A 16,204-nucleotide genomic window follows, 5' to 3' on the forward strand; every position below is an offset into this window, starting at 1 on the left:
CACGAAGCTGGACCAACAGTGCCTGGCACGCACCAATTGTGCCTATTTCGAGCTCCGAAACACCAACGACTGCGTCACTGTCTGCGGGGTTCGTGCTTCAGTACCTGGCGCACGGCTCTACTACCATTGCTTAGACTATGCGCGCTTCCAGCTACTCTCAAATTTTTTACAGCGATAGTGCGCTCAGCTCAAAGTGATACGAATAAGACTCATCCCAACATAGACTTCGATGTTGCCTACGGCCGGCTTGTTCCTTCCGGAAACACTACACCGGGCTGATCTCCCCACTCCACCGCCTACAGAAACCGAGGGGACAAGGCTGAAGTACTTCCAACGCAAAATCGGGCGGCCGAAGCTAGAGCCCAGTAGCTCTGAAGAGCGCCGACCATCAAGTGCCATTCCTAGAGAAACGCCAGATGATCTTTCGAACGACTTTCCAGCAATCCCGACTACTTACTACTTCGCCGACTATGTTCTTTCTTCCGAGAAAGCTTCATCAGACACTGTTGCCTTCGTGAGTATCATCCAACAAGTACGGCAAGACATCGACGAGGCAACGCGCCTTTATCTCTCATCTGCGGTTTCAAACTTCCTGGATGCCTACCCGAGCAAACGAAGATGGATCGAGGGTTCTTTGCTCGAAGTGCGGCGTGCTCTCAATGATATCGGCATGGACATGAATACAGCATGGGGCCATGATGGAGACGGCGGCACAGTTGCATCGAAGCGCAAGCTTGAGTGGGGTCTGAAGAACCAGAAGAGGCTTCTGAAAAAGAAGCAACAACTAGATCAATGTCATACCCAGTTGACAGGCGCTATATATGTTATGCAGACGGCGGAGCTGTGCGGTAAACCTGGAGCTATCGCGGAAGAACCCATCTTCGAGGCTCCCGTGCGACCATGGGTGCCTCACGACGAGAAAGATGCGCTACGTGGACCCTATTCAAGGCAAAAGTACCGGACGAGTCACACGAACCTGTCTGCATCAAACGTCAACCTAGCATCTGAAGTTGAGAAACACGACATTGAGAGTAAGCACCAAGCGTGTTACATGAAAGTAGCTCTCGACTAACTATCTACAGCCAGTAGTGTCAACTCGGTACCAGTGGAGTTGGCGGGTAGCATGCCGGCTGACTTAGACTTGGTGGAGAGTCAGAACTCGCAGATCTTCCTAAGTCCCCAAGTATCCCGCGAGCTCCATGCCGAAAGCCCAGCTTTACACAGACGGCCGCGAGCACGTACAGATTACTCCCGGCCGTCTACACCTCGAGAGTTAAGATCTCGTACCTCCGTCGATGTTGCTACCACTTCTGCGAAAGTTGCGGATACAACAATTGAGCGCAACGATTCTACTCTATCTACACAAGCTACGGTTAGCGTGCCCATGGTAGCAAGGCGATACCGAGCAACATCGATCGATATCCAAAGACACACCGAGAAGCACAGCTCTTTGCCGTCAGAGCTTCCGCATCTAAAGAGCCAACCGTCACTCATTGATGATCTGGCGGGTTATGTGCTACCCAGCGCAGCAAGCGAGAGACTGCCGAGTAGAGAATGGGCGACTTCGCCTACACTGTCGGTGCCATCGATTTCATTGACTTCAAGCCCGACAACCGGTCACGCATTACCTATAGTTCCCGAAACGACACCGGTAGCGGATGCAGTAACAAACAGTCTGGCAACCCTAGCGACCGAGGTTGCTGGGGCTCAGCTCCTATTAGGGCAGCTGATTCCAAGCAACGCAAGACCTGTACGGCCTCCTCAGCATGATGACAGAGACATAAACGCGCCTTCGGCGTATATGGACGTTCCTAATTCGCGAGGAACCAGCTCAGATTCTGCCGAGCGTACGACGTCACCTTTGTCTTATTACGCAACATCAATACTCACGCTGCATTCACCCAGCTCTCTCGTTAATGTTACAGTATTTACCGACGACGAGCCAATCCGTCGACCGAGTAGTCAGCGACCGTCGCAGCGCATGTCAAAGAGGATGTCGCAAACATCAAGTAACAGATCATACAACGCAGCACCATCGCCCACCATTGCCACCGTTGCGAAAACCTCGACCACATCTGCCAAATCGGAAGGATTGAACCATCAAAATGTTCTATCATCTACTGTTGAGCCTCTGCCCTCGCCTCGAATTATCACCGAAGAGGCTTCTCAACCTATACTTGCCAATCCAACCGAAACACCGGAACAGCTAGATGACGACGATATTGTGCTCTCCGTCCTTCAGCAGAGATTGATAAGCCACAAACCCGTCAAAACGATGGCGGAAGACTTGTTGCGACAAGCCTCAGCTGCTGAAGCGCCGTACCAAACGGCCAATACAGAACAGCCAATACTTTCACCATCCATATCGCAGGAACAGTTGAGTTCGATTTCTCGGCCAGAATTGCAGGTGAAGGTCGCGCCTAGTACTCCCTCTGTTTCGACGCAGGTAGAAGCTTCTCCAGTGCCGTCCAATGCAAGTCAGAATGGGGACGGAGAGAAGAAGCCAGTGTCAGCACAAGATAGGCGACGAGCTGCGCACGCACGAAGGATGCAGCTCGCGTTTGGTGATGGACCGGCGGCTTAGGTGCGTTTTTTTTGGAACTGAAGTAGTTATACTTGAATTCGTAATGATGGTGCACTATTTCTCACACGTACGCCAAGCATTGGAGAAAAAGCTTCTTTGCGGGTCTTCTCTTCTGATGCCCATCGCATATTCTGTAACACACTACTGAGGGCAAGACGAAAGAGCATATTAATATGTCGAATATCATATATCATGAATCAAGCAAACGAGAAAGGTTCGACGATGAATAATGTCAATGGATTCTACAAAGAGGCCCATGGATAGGATCATCTTCCGTTTCCATGAGGAGCCCTATCCATTTCCACCCAGCTAGCTAGACACATCTAGAAACAAGCGAGCCCGTAGTAAGCATCTGACTAGCCATTTTTCCATTCATCTCGATAGTAGGGGAGGCTACTTTCCAAATCGTACACCAGATAGTCTCAAAGCATCCTGAATGCGGTGAGTAGGCACAGAATGACATGCCTAGTCGGAGTCGGAGTCAGAGCCTGCGGTGGAGGCGGGTACGGTCCTGGATGTGGTCTTGGAGATTGCGTTGGGAACGGTGCCGGGCGGGCCGATGATGGTAAAGTTCTTCCCTTCATTAGCGAAGGCGGCGCCGGCGAAAAGGGCGAGAGTAAAGGTGATAACGGTGCTGAACTGCATTTCGATTGCGGATCTGGTGCTGGAGACGGGGTTAGTTAAGATGAGGGTTAACTGGAATGTGGGATGGTACGTTTGCTGGTGGAGTCTGGGATAGTGTTAGCTACAATTTGTAGATATGCTGGAGAAGGTTGGAGATATAGAGATGTGATGAACAAGATGATTTTGAAAGGAGTGCTTACTTGAAGTTTGGCTGATTGAATTCGAGATTGGTAGATATATTGTAACTGGAGTGCTTGGTGATGAGAACTTTGAAAGTGGCTATAGAAACTTATTTATACCCTCGGTCTGCTTTTCCCGTTATCCAGTTGGACACGTATCTGATCATGGTATTACAGTGCTTAGATGCGGTATTGGAAGGGCGACGAGCCTAGGGTTGCATGGTAGGGTGAACGAAAATGTTGAGGCAGGGTCCATACATCATGATAGGCCCTACAGCTGGATTCCATGGTGCTACAAGGCGATTGAGGGGAGCCCGAACATGAAAGGAAACCAGAGCGCGTTCATTGTTTGCAGGCCACTCTCAATCTCCGGTCCCTTCACGATGTGGTTTTCCGAACACGTCTGCAGTGAAGTAACCTCATCCCATGGTACTACGATGATGCAGAGTAGCTGAGCCACTTACGACCTCCACAATTCTCAGCGACCCGAACGAAGAGATTCCCTCGAATGAGAGAAATGGCAGGTATATATGATCGCGAAGTATCCTTAGACACTCTCTCGCACCATCGAACCCTATATTACACTCACTTCACGAATATGGTCCAGATATATCCATAGCGTGAATGTCTTCTCCTATGTCGTTCACCAGTACAGCCACTCGCTTGCATCATAAGCAGACATTTGTAGCATCTGGTACCGGTACCAACATTGCTCTCCCATGATGATGCATGGTACAGAAGCAATGCCCTGCTGCGGCTCGAAAGAATGGGGACAGGAGACATTACAACATCACTCGATAAGAGGACCATGGTATTGAGAGACAGAGTACCACCCTGTAGGAACATCATTGCCATCTGAGGAGGTCGCGTTGTCGACTCGGCCAAGCAACTAAATTTGCCACCACAGAGAAGGCACGAAAGCTTGGTGGGCAAGCGTACAAATGGACGTTTGCGACAGTGATTTGCGACGGAACTGAGGCGTGACCGCAAGAGATTGCGTTGTGATCATCATCTCACAAGCAAGAAGCGTGATATATTCGCCATGCCTCGTTGTTCTGACACTGGCGGTGCCGCATAACATGATGTAAGACCAGATTCCGGACTTCAAAGATTCGTGGTTGAGATCAAGATTGTCTTGTCATGAATGTTTCGTAGATTCTAGTCATTATAATATGATGGTGACAATCGAAACTAGAGCTAGTTATCGGGTTGGGGCACTGCTAAGAATCGTCGACAACCATCGACTTCGTATATTGTAAGTACGTTATGGGTATTTGCTACAATTTATTCTGGCCAGAGTTGCAAAGTTAGCCAGGAAAAGACAAGCCTCATCATGAAGGTATGCTTACTGCTCGGCTAGAGAGCCCCTTCCTCCACTTCCAGTCCGCTGCTCGGAGCGGGTAGTGTTCCCTGGTTGAGCGTCTACGCGACCTCATCGCCTTGAAGGTAGTTGTCCGATATGCTTCATGTTTGTTTTATGCAATTCGTTTTTATTTCGCTCGAAAGTTTACGAGAGCAGGTCTGCAACATTCATGGGCATCTCGTCGATCTGGGTAGAGTAGTACACTGTGATAGTTAGCAAGTAATTCGAGGAAGAATTGGGTGAAACTTACACTCAATGTCACGGAGGATACGGACGTCATCCTGGGTGACGAAGTTGATAGCCACACCCTTGCGTCCGAATCGCCCGCTTCGACCGATCCTGTGGATGTAGTTCTCACGGTTCGAGGGAAGATCGTAGTTGATGACTAGCGACACTTGTTGCACGTCAATACCACGCGCCCAAACATCGGTTGAGATGAGCACGCGAGAGTTGGCCTGACGGAAATCGGCCATAATGCTGTCTCGCTCCTTCTGAGGCATTTCCCCATGCATGGAGGATACGGTGAAGTTGGCCTCGCGCATCTTGTCGGTCAGCCAGTCAACCTTGCGGCGAGTGTTGCAGAAAATGACAGCTTGTGTAATGGTGAGTGTGTCGTAGAGGTCGCATAGGGTGTCGAACTTCCACTCCTCCTTCTCAATAGCGATGAAGTACTGTTTGAGGCCCTCTAGTGTCAACTCGTCACGCTTAACCAGAATGCGCACGGGGTCCGTCATGAATTTGGTTGTCATCTCGAGCACATCGTACGGGAGGGTGGCTGAAACGACTACGACTTGTGTCGCGGGTGGTAGGTAGCGGTAGACGTCGTAGATCTGTTCGCGGAAACCTCGGTTGAGGAGTTCGTCGGCTTCATCAAGAACGAGCATCTTGATGTTACGCGTGCGGAGATTGCGGCGGCGAATCATGTCAGCAACGCGTCCTGGGGTCCCAGAGACAACGTGCTGGCCATAGTCAAGCTTGCGAATGTCCTCGCCGACGTTTGTGCCTCCAACGCAAGGGTGGCATTGTACGTTCATGTAGTCACCGAGACCTACGATAACCTGCTGGATTTGAGTCGCAAGTTCGCGAGTAGGCGACAGTACGAGCGCTACATCTCGTTAGTATAGTTCTTCTTATCAAACCGTGGCTGACGTACCCTGCGTCTCGCGTACAGCTGTGTCGATGACCTGGAGGATAGAGATAGAGAAAGTCGCAGTCTTTCCGGTTCCGGACTGTGCCTGCGCAATAGTGTCGCGACCTTTGCAGATTTGCACAATAGCACGCGACTGCACCGCTGAAGGCGATTCGTAACCGTAGGCGTAGATACCGCGTAGCAAGTTCTCCTTCAGGTGCATTGCCTCGAAGGTGGGCGCGACGGTAACCTCCTTGGAGGTGGAGAACTCCATCTTGTCGTCCGCATTTCGATCGATTCCTTCCGCCATGTTGTCTGTGATTTCGGGGGTTGTATCGGGTGTATGTTGGTTTTGGACAATAGTTCGCGATGTGCAAGAAAGTTTGGGAGTAGTTGCGCCTGAGCTTTGCGGAGGGCCGGAGCCTCGGCGGGCTAGCTCCGTTTACTAGCGCGTTTTGCGATTTATGTCGCCGCGACAGGCTCCACCAGCAGCTCAACACCGTCACCGCCGCAAAGGTCTGCACATTCACTACCGAACCGCTGCTATACAAAAGACTCATAGTTACTACAGGCGACTGCAAATATGCTTTTGGAAGACCAGCGCCAACTTCACGAGGACTTGGAGCGCCTCGAGGACGCCGCTGCCGAGCGACTTCTAGAAGACCCTCCACACGTAGGCACATCTATTGCGTCTGTCGCCAACTACATGCTAAACTCACGTCAGATCCGCGATCGCCTCGCACGTGATCACGACATTGCGCGATTCCTAGAGCAAATCGAAAGCCAGTCGAGCCGCTTGCTGAAGATCTACCAAGATGAGGACAACAAGAAGGAGGATGAGGTGCGCGGCATCACCCTTGGAGACCCTATGGAGTCCTTCATGAAGGAAATCGCATCAATCAAAGACTTCCATAACCGATACCCGAACGAGCCCGTCGAGAACCTAGAGAAGGCCTACAAGAAAAGGTCACCCGAAGATCATATGCAATCAATTGCAGCCATCGATTCCATGTTCACTGGCGAGGAAGGCTTTGGTCGCTTTTTCGACCTGACTACGCTGCACGAGCAGTACTTGAACCTTCCCGTTCAGCAAAACGCGCGCCGCCTGACCTATCTGCAGTACCTCGATCTGTTCGATGTCTTCACCCCTCCGCAATGCAACATTCGGCGCGAGCAGAAGAAGTCGGAGGCTTACTTTCATTACTTGAAAGCCCTTCAAGACTATCTCGAGAGTTTCATGCGACGGACAAAGCCACTGGAGAACTTGGACAAGCTCTTCGCTAACTTTGATAAGGAGTTCGAGGAGTTGTGGGAAAAGGATCAAGTTCCGGGCTGGGAAAAGAAGACATCGGCATCTGCACCAGCCAACGGTGAAGCACAGGGCGAGGGTATCTGGTGCTCAGCTTGCAAAAAGGGGTTCTCGAAGGAGACCGTCTACGAAGCACATCTGTCAGGCAAGAAGCACAAGAAAGCAGTTCAAGAGAGCCAGAACGGTGCGCAAGACGGTGAAAAGCAGGCAAATAGCGCCTCCACAGACCTGCAACGCTTCAAGGAACGTGCAGTCGCCGAACGAGAATTCAGAATACGAAAGCTCGCTGCAGCCATGCAGACGGAGCGTGGCGATACCAAGGTCAACGTTGAGCGGAAGCAGGGTATGACTGAGCGCGAGCGACAACAAGAGCTGGAGCAACTGTACGCCGAGGGACCTGAGAATGGTGGAAAAGAGGAGGACAACGAGTCTGACAGCGAAGACAAGATCTACAACCCCCTGAAGTTGCCACTCGCCTGGGATGGTAAGCCCATTCCCTTCTGGCTGTACAAGCTCCACGGACTCGGCGTCGAATTCCCCTGCGAGATCTGCGGAAACTTCGTTTACATGGGTAGACGCGCATTCGATAAGCATTTCAACGAGCCCCGCCATATTCACGGTCTCAAGTGTCTCGGAATCACAAACACCTCGCTTTTCCGGGAGATCACTAGCATCAAGGAGGCAGAGGAGCTGTGGCGAAAGATTCAGAAGGACCAAAAAAAACAGAAGTTGCTCGCTGAGAATGTGGTGGAGATGGAAGACAACGAAGGCAACGTCATGCCGGAGAAGGTTTACCGGGATCTGGCTGCCGCCGGCATGCTGTGAGCCGTCACGTTGCTTAGGCACATACATCGCTATTAGATTGTCCTTCCTCATTTATGGAACGGCTTCCAGTTCGTACATCGTTCACTGAACGTATCGATATCGGCACCTCCAAATACATAATGTCATTAGACGGCGATGTTGGAGAAAATCAGAAGCCAGTCCAGTAAGTCAAAGAGCGTTGCTTGGAGTTCATCGGTGCCACTACATCGATTTATTGCGTTTGATTCTATTACCACTCTGAACTTTGGCGCTGGCTTTCTCATTGAGAAGAGCTGATAAGCCAGAAAAATAGAGCATGGCTGGCGTTATGGAGTTGCGCCTACAGGGATGTCTCTGCGTACGGGCGAGAATGTATATGAATGTTGTGTAAAGTAAGATACCTGAAGATACGAAAGTTGGACAACAACTATCCTGACACAAATTCGTTATCCTTAAACCGCGAGTTACACAGATTCCCAAACTCAGCTTCTATCAAAGCTCATGCTGTGCGTTCGAAACAATCTCGTATATATTGCGCATCAGGGTCAAGAATTGTGCTTCGATGAAATCCGTAGATCGAAATTCTGAAAGCTCATAATCTTTCGCTATGCTTACATATTCTTCGACCTGCTGGTCGATATGCCGTGCAATTTCCGGGCCATGAGTTTGGAGTATGCTACCAATAGGCCTTTTCGTTTCCGCCGGTAGGGGTTGGTGACAGCATGTATCGACAAGACCCGGAAAGTTTTGGTTGATGGTGCGAATTCGGTTAAGGATTGTGTTGGCTGCAGGCCGTGTTTTCTGTTCGTGTGCTAACAAGTCCCTAAGGAGAACAATCCATCTCAAACTTACTTCCTTGTAATGTTCAATCAGAGGCAGTAACCAGAATACTACTTGGTCGAGATCGCCCTGGAATGAAAATCCTGGAACCGACCAAGGATGGAACAGGACTTTGGGTGATTGTAGCATGGCATAACTCATCTCCAGATAGATGCAGCCAAGACCAAATATATCTTCTGCTCGTCCACACGGTCGTTTGTTGGCTCGTTCAGGTGCATGATATTTGAGGGTCATAAAATCACCACCGCTGGTAACACTGCTGTTGACATCAGACATGTCCGCAGGCCACCCAAAATCAGTCAGCCATAGGCCATCTGAAGAAATAAGTATCTGCGAAGGCTTTAGGTCTTTGTGTCGGATATTGTTTTGATGCAAATTTGCTATTGCCTCGGCTATGCAACCCACGCTGCACCGAATGCGTCTCCGGCAATCGTTGGTCAGCTCCCACGCTGATTCCTCAATGGTAGAAAGAGGCTTAGATCTAGCAGTTGCCAGAAACGATAGTGGGTCCATAGCTTCCTGTATCGCTGACTGGTACCCTGTCGTACATTTTTCTGGGTCCTCTTTATTTTCCCTTGCGCAATCGGCAGCCTTAGTGTGCACGTACAGAAGTGTAGTGAGACTTTTGAGGTTTCCAAGCACTTTCGCCAAATCGGTACGGGCGACGGGCCATATCAAGAGCACCGTATCAAAACCAACTCTTTGCTTGTGTTGATATGAACCGATCAAGCTCACGATATGACGGTGTCGCTTCTTTGATAAACGACCAAGAATTTCGATCTCTCGGAGGATATGTTTTGTAGGTTTTTTACGGGTGTAGATCTTCTTGAGAGCCAGCGGAATCCCATCGACGTGTGTTTCGTGAACAGTACTGTTGCCTCCTACTCCAAGTTTTCGGACACTGGTAAATGGCTCCTCGTCAGAGAATGTTAACTCAACCCAGGAAGGGCCACCAAATTTACGATTCCAGGCGGCGATCGCCAGCTCGTTGTTCGTATCCAATGCATGGGAAGGATCTCCATCTCGGTTCGAAGTCATGCCGACTTCTGCTTTAGGTCCTCTCTTAGTAGATTGAGGTATTTGGGGAAGTAGTGCATTGCTTTGCGGTGTGGTCCATGACGAAGGACCTCAGACGAGAATTGGCAATGCAGTGGTCATAATTTCTAGGCAGTTAACCCGCGTGGATTGTTTCAGTAGGATCTGAACGATGGAAGGCGGAATGATGGTGAGGCCAGGCTATTGTGATCAAGGCTGGCGGAGTTGAGCTTATGTCCTTCCAAATGCAGGCTGGGTCCAATAGAAAGAAAGTGGCAAGAGCGACCGGTGAACCAGCCGTTGGAGATCAACATGACAATTTCCCAACCGGCACCCAGGATACTTGAGCTTTGCAATATTTTCGTATCTACATATACAACCTCTTGCACATACGCCTTCCTATGCCCACAACCTACTGTTCCAAAAACTCCCACAACCCCTCGCCGTTAACGAAATCACCCCAAATGACGTTGACAAGCCAATAGTCCTGTCGCAAAGCTCCAAGTAGTGTACTACTCGCGCTCCTCGGTGGGTAAATCCTCTGCCACTCTCTGAAGATACTAAATGCCTCGTCAAGCCAACTCCTGAAACTGACGGCTTCGATGATGGTAGGCGTAACAATCTCCTTGCCTGCAAATGTGCCCCAAGTAACAGGGTTCACACCATCCTCTTGGCTGGCTTCAAATTCACCGGCGGCGTTACCAGCGAAGTAGGTGACCTGTTCGTGGGCATCGAGCTTGGGCTTGAGAGCGGCGAATTCGGAAGCAGGGATGAAGAACTCGACGAATGGCTTTTGGAAGACATAGCCATTCTTGGGACCCCAGCCGAAGACGGGGTCTGTTGATTTCACACCATTAACGGCGGGTTGCGAGGCAACTGTCCACCAACCCTTTGCATTGAGGGCAAGCAGCTGCTTGCTGATAGTCAGGGTTTCGGGAGAGAGACTTTGCTCACTCCAGGGTATGGCCTCAAGGTCCCCTTCGATGTGGCGGCGGAAAAGCTTGGAGACGTCATCCTTCTCAACTGGGTGACCCCATAGCTTGAGGGCTTGCGGCGTTGAGACGTGCAGAGTTGGACCGTAACCGTCGATTTCACCGAACGCGGGCGAACGCGCATCACCCCAGCGACCGTTAGGAAAGTCGTCCCAGGTTGCTTCACGACCCAACGAGCCCTCGCCTTCGGAAATTGCCAGTGTATTCGCGCGGGTGTTGATTGGGCCTCGTGGTACACCAGCCTCTTCATCCGTGGCTTCGTACGAATGATTGCTTGACTTAGCAGCGGAAGAATGTGATACTATCACCCTATTTCGCGGGCCAGAGTTGACAGCTGATGATCGCCGTCTTTGAGGCACAAAGCCGTTGGGTGGTGGCTCAAGGTTGATTGCGGGCGTCGTCTCTACAATAACTTCATCGTCATCGTCGTCGTCGTTCAAAGTTGATGGAATGAGGTGCGTGTCTTCCACAATATGCGATACTGCCTTTTCCAAGTTCAACGTGTAGAAGTGGAACCCTCTCCTGCATGTATCCGGTCGCGACTTGATATGTTCCAGCATCTCGTCCATGATCTTAACACCCACTTGCTTCACCAGTTCGTCGTCGCTCTTCACCGCATCCAGTCGCGCCAACATATCGGACGGTAGCTTCGCATGAGATAGCTTCGTTGTCCGAAGCAGGATCTTGTACGATTGGATCGGCATCAACCCTGGTATAATCGGTATTGTCTTGAACACTCCGCTCTCATGCTCCCTCAACATCTTCTCGAATTTATCATAGGCTTCGACATCGTAGAACAGCTGGGTCATAATGAAGTCTGCGCCAGCCTTAGTCTTCTCGATCAGGGATGGCAGATCGAACTGCGGATCTTGATGTTGTGGGTGGCTCTGATCCGAATGACCCTCCGGATACGCAGCGACGCCAATGCAAAAGTAGTCTCCATACTCTTTCCGGATATATTTGACCAAGTCAATTGCCCACGTAAAGTCCTTGTTCGAGTCTTGCTCCGGTGGTGTCCCTTCATCTCTATACTCATCGCTCCGTGGCGCATCACCCCTCAGCGCCAGGATATTCCGTATGCCCAACACCTTGGCCTGTTCAAGCGCGTCGTCGATGAGCTGACGGTTCATGTTTGTGCATGTAAGATGTAAACATGTCGTGAGGCCTAATTGGCGCTGGCATATCTCCGCGAGTTCGAGCGATTTGGTGGCTGTTGATCCGCCGGCACCCCAGGTGACGGTGACGAAGAGCGGACGAAGAGCTTGTGACATGCGCTCTAATCGGGTTTGGAGGTTCGCAAATCCCTATGCAACGATTAGTTACTGCCATCACTTTTGTGGCTTCCTGGTCCCATCCATGCTCCGTCCCTTCCATATCCGTCGCGTGCAAGCGGGGCAACTCACCATTGCCGTCTTCGGCGGGAAGAACTCCAGCGAGAAGTAGTTGGCGCCATCAGGCAGCGCATTGATCTTATCCGTAATCTTCTCCATCATGAACTCGCGATTGAGAGTTCAGGAAAATGTGGCGTGGCGGAAGACGTTGTGTCATGGCTGCAAGTGATGAAAGACAAAAATGTGAGGGCAGCTCATCTGGAAGGCGCGGGTGGGGCACGGATCGACGGTCAGGATCGTTATCCTTTATCGGCGCATGCGTGCCACATTCAGCATCTAGGTAAACTGTCGGCGGGACTATACAATAAGCATTTCACTCTACGAAGTAAGCTGGTTTGTACTGTGTTAAGAACTCATGACAGCTGCTGTTGCACCGTTGGATCCATTATTCATCTATTCGGACGGATAGTGTAGTAGAAGATTAGCTGCCTACGACCCCGCAGTGTTACCATTGTTGAACCATCTTCCGCGTACGATATGGTCATATATGACAGAAGTTTAACCATGATTTTTAGGTCACAAGAAAATGTGATGAATGACGATCAATGCGGCTGTAGCTCTGTATGGGCAGCCATCGGGGCGGGGTTCCGACTGCCAACGTATCACTTGATGATGCAGGTGCAGTGCATTGCAGTGCATAAGTGGTAATCGTACTCTTTGCTTCTGACAAAAGCTATGGATCCAATAGGATACAATTCGACTCACCGCATATGGTGCTCGATATAACCTCTACATACGTTTCAAAGAGGTAGCACCACCATGGTCATCTCTATCCTCAACCTGACCTTCCTCTTAGCATATACAATCACAGCCTCATCACAACAAACCACAACCAACATGACACATCCACTACCCGAAAGAATAGACGTTCACTCTCACTTTCTCCCACCCTTCTACCGGACCGCTCTGGCAGCAAATGGTCACACTCATCCCGACGGCATGCCAGCAATTCCCGAATGGTCTCCAGACCGCCACTTAGAGATGATGAAAGCCGCCAATGTCTCGAAATCCATTTTGTCCATCTCCAGCCCCGGAACACACATCAAATCCAGCAACCCCACACTAGGCATAGACCTAACACGACAATGCAACGCCTATGCCTCGTCTCTCAAGCAAGAACATCCCGATAGATTCGGTGTCTGGGCTGCACTTCCATTACCGAATGTCGAAGCGAGTTTAGCTGAGATAGACAAATGTATTGAGGAAGGCGTCGAGGGATTTGGATTGCTAACGAATTACCATGGGTACTATATCGGCGATGAGGCGTTGGATATTGTGTTCGATAAGCTGAATGACATTGGCGCGACGGTGTTTATTCATCCTACCAAACCTTGCATGAAACACGGCGGTACTAGTACGAACGATACGTCGTCGTCATCATCATCATCATCATCAGATCAACCTACAGACGCACTACCATTCGGCGACCAATACCCTGTTCCTATTTTCGAATTCTTCTTCGACACTGCAAGGGCGGTCATCAATCTCTTCAGTACGGGGACCGTGGACCGGTGCCCAAATATCAAATTCATCGTTCCGCACTCCGGAGGTGGGTTGCCGCCGCTCATGACACGGTTTATCCAGTTCTCGAGCGTGGTGCCAGGAGGACGAGTGTTGAATGCTTCGACGGTGCGGAGGCAGCTTGACGAGCAATTCTATTTTGATCTCGCGGGGTTTGTATTCGATGGAGAGAGTGGAGGAAGAGGGCAGCTGAAGGCGTTTATCGAGGGCTTTGAGATATCGCATGAGAAGTTGTTGTATGGAAGCGATTTTCCTTTTACCCAGACGCAGTTTGTGAAGGCATTTGCGGATAGGATGAAGGACGGTTTGGAAAATCTGTTCGGTGAGAAAGAGAGGGAAGCGATCTATCAAGGTAATGCAGTTGAGCTGTTGGACAAACGGAGGAGCAAGATGTGATAAGGTGGGCAACAACGTGGATATGAATGGTCTGCTGAGCGTGTAGCAGTGTCTATCTATATGTATTTGTAAGGGTTCATGATGCCGTTCTAACCTTGTCAGCGTACGGCAGGGATGGTTTGAGGTGAGGTAGTCACTTACAGGATCATAAAGGTCCTTGATCTGCTTCATCAACTTGATCATGGTTTCACTCTTACTGTATCCAATGTAGGGCTTCTTCGTTACTCCCAAGCCGTGCTCGGCGCTAATGCTACCGTTTCGCTTTTGTACCCACTCGTACACAAAAGGCTCCAGCTTCTTCTCTACGGACTTGTCGAACTTCCTGACTGGAATGTTAAGGTGCAGGTTCGCATCACCCATGTGACCGTATCCAACGACATCAACCACAGGATGCGAGGGGTCACTGCCAAGCAGGCCAGCCTCTGTCAAGCGATCGCGTGTTTCGTTGACTAGATCGTAGAGCTCAGCGATGGGAATTGACAAGTCGTACTTGTAAACACCTCCATCGTGACCGAGACACTCGGTGATGCCTTCTCGCCATGACCAGAGCTCTTGGATTTGAGTTTGGTCTTGGGCGAGAACACCATCAGATACGACCTCTGTCTCCATAACGTGCTCAAGGAAGGCTTGCAGTTTCTACGCATCTTAGTGGCCGGTCTATATGTACAGCAATAGCTAACTTACCTCGTTATCGTGGTCTGCGTTAGAACCACTGGTCTCGATCAGACAGTAGAAAGGGTGCTCGCCTTCCAGCGGCATCTTCTTACCGGTCACCCTGTTGACCAGCTTTTGCGTACGACCGTCCATCAGCTCGAAGGCCGAGAGGATCTCAGACAAATGTCCCTTGGCTTCGATGTAGGCTTTCTGGACCTGCTCGTAACTTTCTAGACCAAAGTACGCGACGTTGACGGCAGGCGATCTTCTCGGGCAGATGATTGAGACCTTGGTGATAATACCAATAGTGCCCTCTCCACCAATGAACAGTTGCTTCAAGTCGTAGCCAGTGTTGTTCTTCCGAAGTGTGGAGAGATCGTCTACAATGGTACCATCGGGAAGGACTGCTTCGATTCCTAGAACGTTTCCGTGGAAGCTACCATATCGTAGGAGACGGAGACCGCCAGCGTTTGTCGCAACGTTGCCACCAATGTAGCAAGAGCCCTTGGCACCGAGATCTAATGGGAAGATGTGGTTCTTCTCAGCGAGGAAGTTGTCGGCATTCTCTAAGATGACACCAGCATCAGCGACTAGGATACCAGACACTTCATCGAAGGACCTGATTTCGTTCATCCTCTGCATGTTGATCACAATCTCGTCGAACACGGGCACAGAACCACCAACGAGTCCCGTGTTACCACCCTGGGGCACTACAGCGAGCATGTTGTCATTGCAGTATTTGAGGATCTTGCTGACTTCTTCCGTGGAGCTGGGCTTCAAGACTACTTTGGTGTGACCACGGAATTTGCGCATCCAGTCACTGTTGAAGGCTTCGATATCTTCCGATGCATCCTTTGTCACACCATCTATGACTGCTGAATCGGAACCTAGGAGGTCCTGGAAATATTTTACATGCTCCTCGCTGACCTTGGTAAATTTGGAGTCTCTTTGGAGATGCGGGTACCTGCTTGGCATCAGCAAAATGCGAAAAACGGCCAAACCTCAACACATACGACTCGGAAGTGAATTTGATGGATTTCGAAGATGCGGTTGGGCCTTTCACTCCGCCATGCTCATCTGGCTGGTGAGGCTCCGAACTCGCTGACGTGCTACCCGTCCATCGGACTTGACTTGTCGGTCGCAAATACTGGTAGCGCGATGCAGCGCGAGAAGAAAGGGCAGTTCGTCGCAAGGACGAGACCAAGCGCGCTGAAGATGCCATTACAACTGACTGTGGAAGAATTACGACAGCGGCGGAAATAATCAAGTCGCCTTCGTGAATATCTACCATGATGACATAAGTCGACAGGGCAAGCACGGGCCAATTGGCTTGGCGTAGTTTAGGCGGGAGCAGCGACGCGGACAGCTCTGGAGCTCCGAGAC

At 50.5% G+C, this 16,204-nt stretch overlaps 7 protein-coding genes across 7 annotated transcripts; 3 read left to right on the forward strand and 4 right to left on the reverse strand.

Moving 5' to 3' along the window:
- Nucleotides 1-229: 229 nt before the first annotated feature.
- ALTATR162_LOCUS5633 (uncharacterized protein) lies at nucleotides 230-2,584 on the forward strand (the record flags this gene model as incomplete). The annotated part of the gene is made up of 2 exons (XM_043313252.1): nucleotides 230-1,031; nucleotides 1,083-2,584. The coding sequence occupies 2 exons, from the start codon at nucleotides 230-232 to the stop codon at nucleotides 2,582-2,584; spliced, it is 2,304 nt and encodes a 767-aa protein (XP_043169187.1).
- Nucleotides 2,585-3,049: 465 nt separating this feature from the next.
- On the reverse strand, nucleotides 3,050-6,189 carry ALTATR162_LOCUS5634 (uncharacterized protein; the record flags this gene model as incomplete). The annotated part of the gene is made up of 6 exons (XM_043313253.1): nucleotides 3,050-3,314; nucleotides 4,669-4,676; nucleotides 4,737-4,797; nucleotides 4,899-4,953; nucleotides 5,001-5,855; nucleotides 5,904-6,189. 6 exons carry the CDS (start codon nucleotides 6,187-6,189, stop codon nucleotides 3,050-3,052), a joined length of 1,530 nt encoding a protein of 509 aa, XP_043169188.1.
- A 273-nt stretch (nucleotides 6,190-6,462) lies between these two features.
- Nucleotides 6,463-8,013, forward strand: ALTATR162_LOCUS5635 (uncharacterized protein; the record flags this gene model as incomplete). Its single annotated transcript, XM_043313254.1, has 2 exons — nucleotides 6,463-6,552; nucleotides 6,604-8,013. The coding sequence occupies 2 exons, from the start codon at nucleotides 6,463-6,465 to the stop codon at nucleotides 8,011-8,013; spliced, it is 1,500 nt and encodes a 499-aa protein (XP_043169189.1).
- Nucleotides 8,014-8,484: 471 nt separating this feature from the next.
- ALTATR162_LOCUS5636 (uncharacterized protein) lies at nucleotides 8,485-9,870 on the reverse strand (the record flags this gene model as incomplete). The annotated part of the gene is made up of 1 exon (XM_043313255.1): nucleotides 8,485-9,870. One exon carries the CDS (start codon nucleotides 9,868-9,870, stop codon nucleotides 8,485-8,487), a length of 1,386 nt encoding a protein of 461 aa, XP_043169190.1.
- A 409-nt stretch (nucleotides 9,871-10,279) lies between these two features.
- On the reverse strand, nucleotides 10,280-12,349 carry ALTATR162_LOCUS5637 (uncharacterized protein; the record flags this gene model as incomplete). The annotated part of the gene is made up of 2 exons (XM_043313256.1): nucleotides 10,280-12,163; nucleotides 12,263-12,349. 2 exons carry the CDS (start codon nucleotides 12,347-12,349, stop codon nucleotides 10,280-10,282), a joined length of 1,971 nt encoding a protein of 656 aa, XP_043169191.1.
- Nucleotides 12,350-13,087: 738 nt separating this feature from the next.
- ALTATR162_LOCUS5638 (uncharacterized protein) lies at nucleotides 13,088-14,167 on the forward strand (the record flags this gene model as incomplete). Its single annotated transcript, XM_043313257.1, has 1 exon — nucleotides 13,088-14,167. The coding sequence occupies one exon, from the start codon at nucleotides 13,088-13,090 to the stop codon at nucleotides 14,165-14,167; it is 1,080 nt and encodes a 359-aa protein (XP_043169192.1).
- Nucleotides 14,168-14,223: 56 nt separating this feature from the next.
- On the reverse strand, nucleotides 14,224-16,112 carry ALTATR162_LOCUS5639 (uncharacterized protein; the record flags this gene model as incomplete). Its single annotated transcript, XM_043313258.1, has 4 exons — nucleotides 14,224-14,256; nucleotides 14,309-14,803; nucleotides 14,852-15,785; nucleotides 15,835-16,112. 4 exons carry the CDS (start codon nucleotides 16,110-16,112, stop codon nucleotides 14,224-14,226), a joined length of 1,740 nt encoding a protein of 579 aa, XP_043169193.1.
- Between the last annotated feature and the right edge of the window lie 92 nt (nucleotides 16,113-16,204).

Source organism: Alternaria atra (genome assembly GCF_907166805.1).
Source record: "Alternaria atra isolate CS162 genome assembly, contig: 25, whole genome shotgun sequence".
Lineage (NCBI taxonomy): Eukaryota > Fungi > Ascomycota > Dothideomycetes > Pleosporales > Pleosporaceae > Alternaria > Alternaria atra.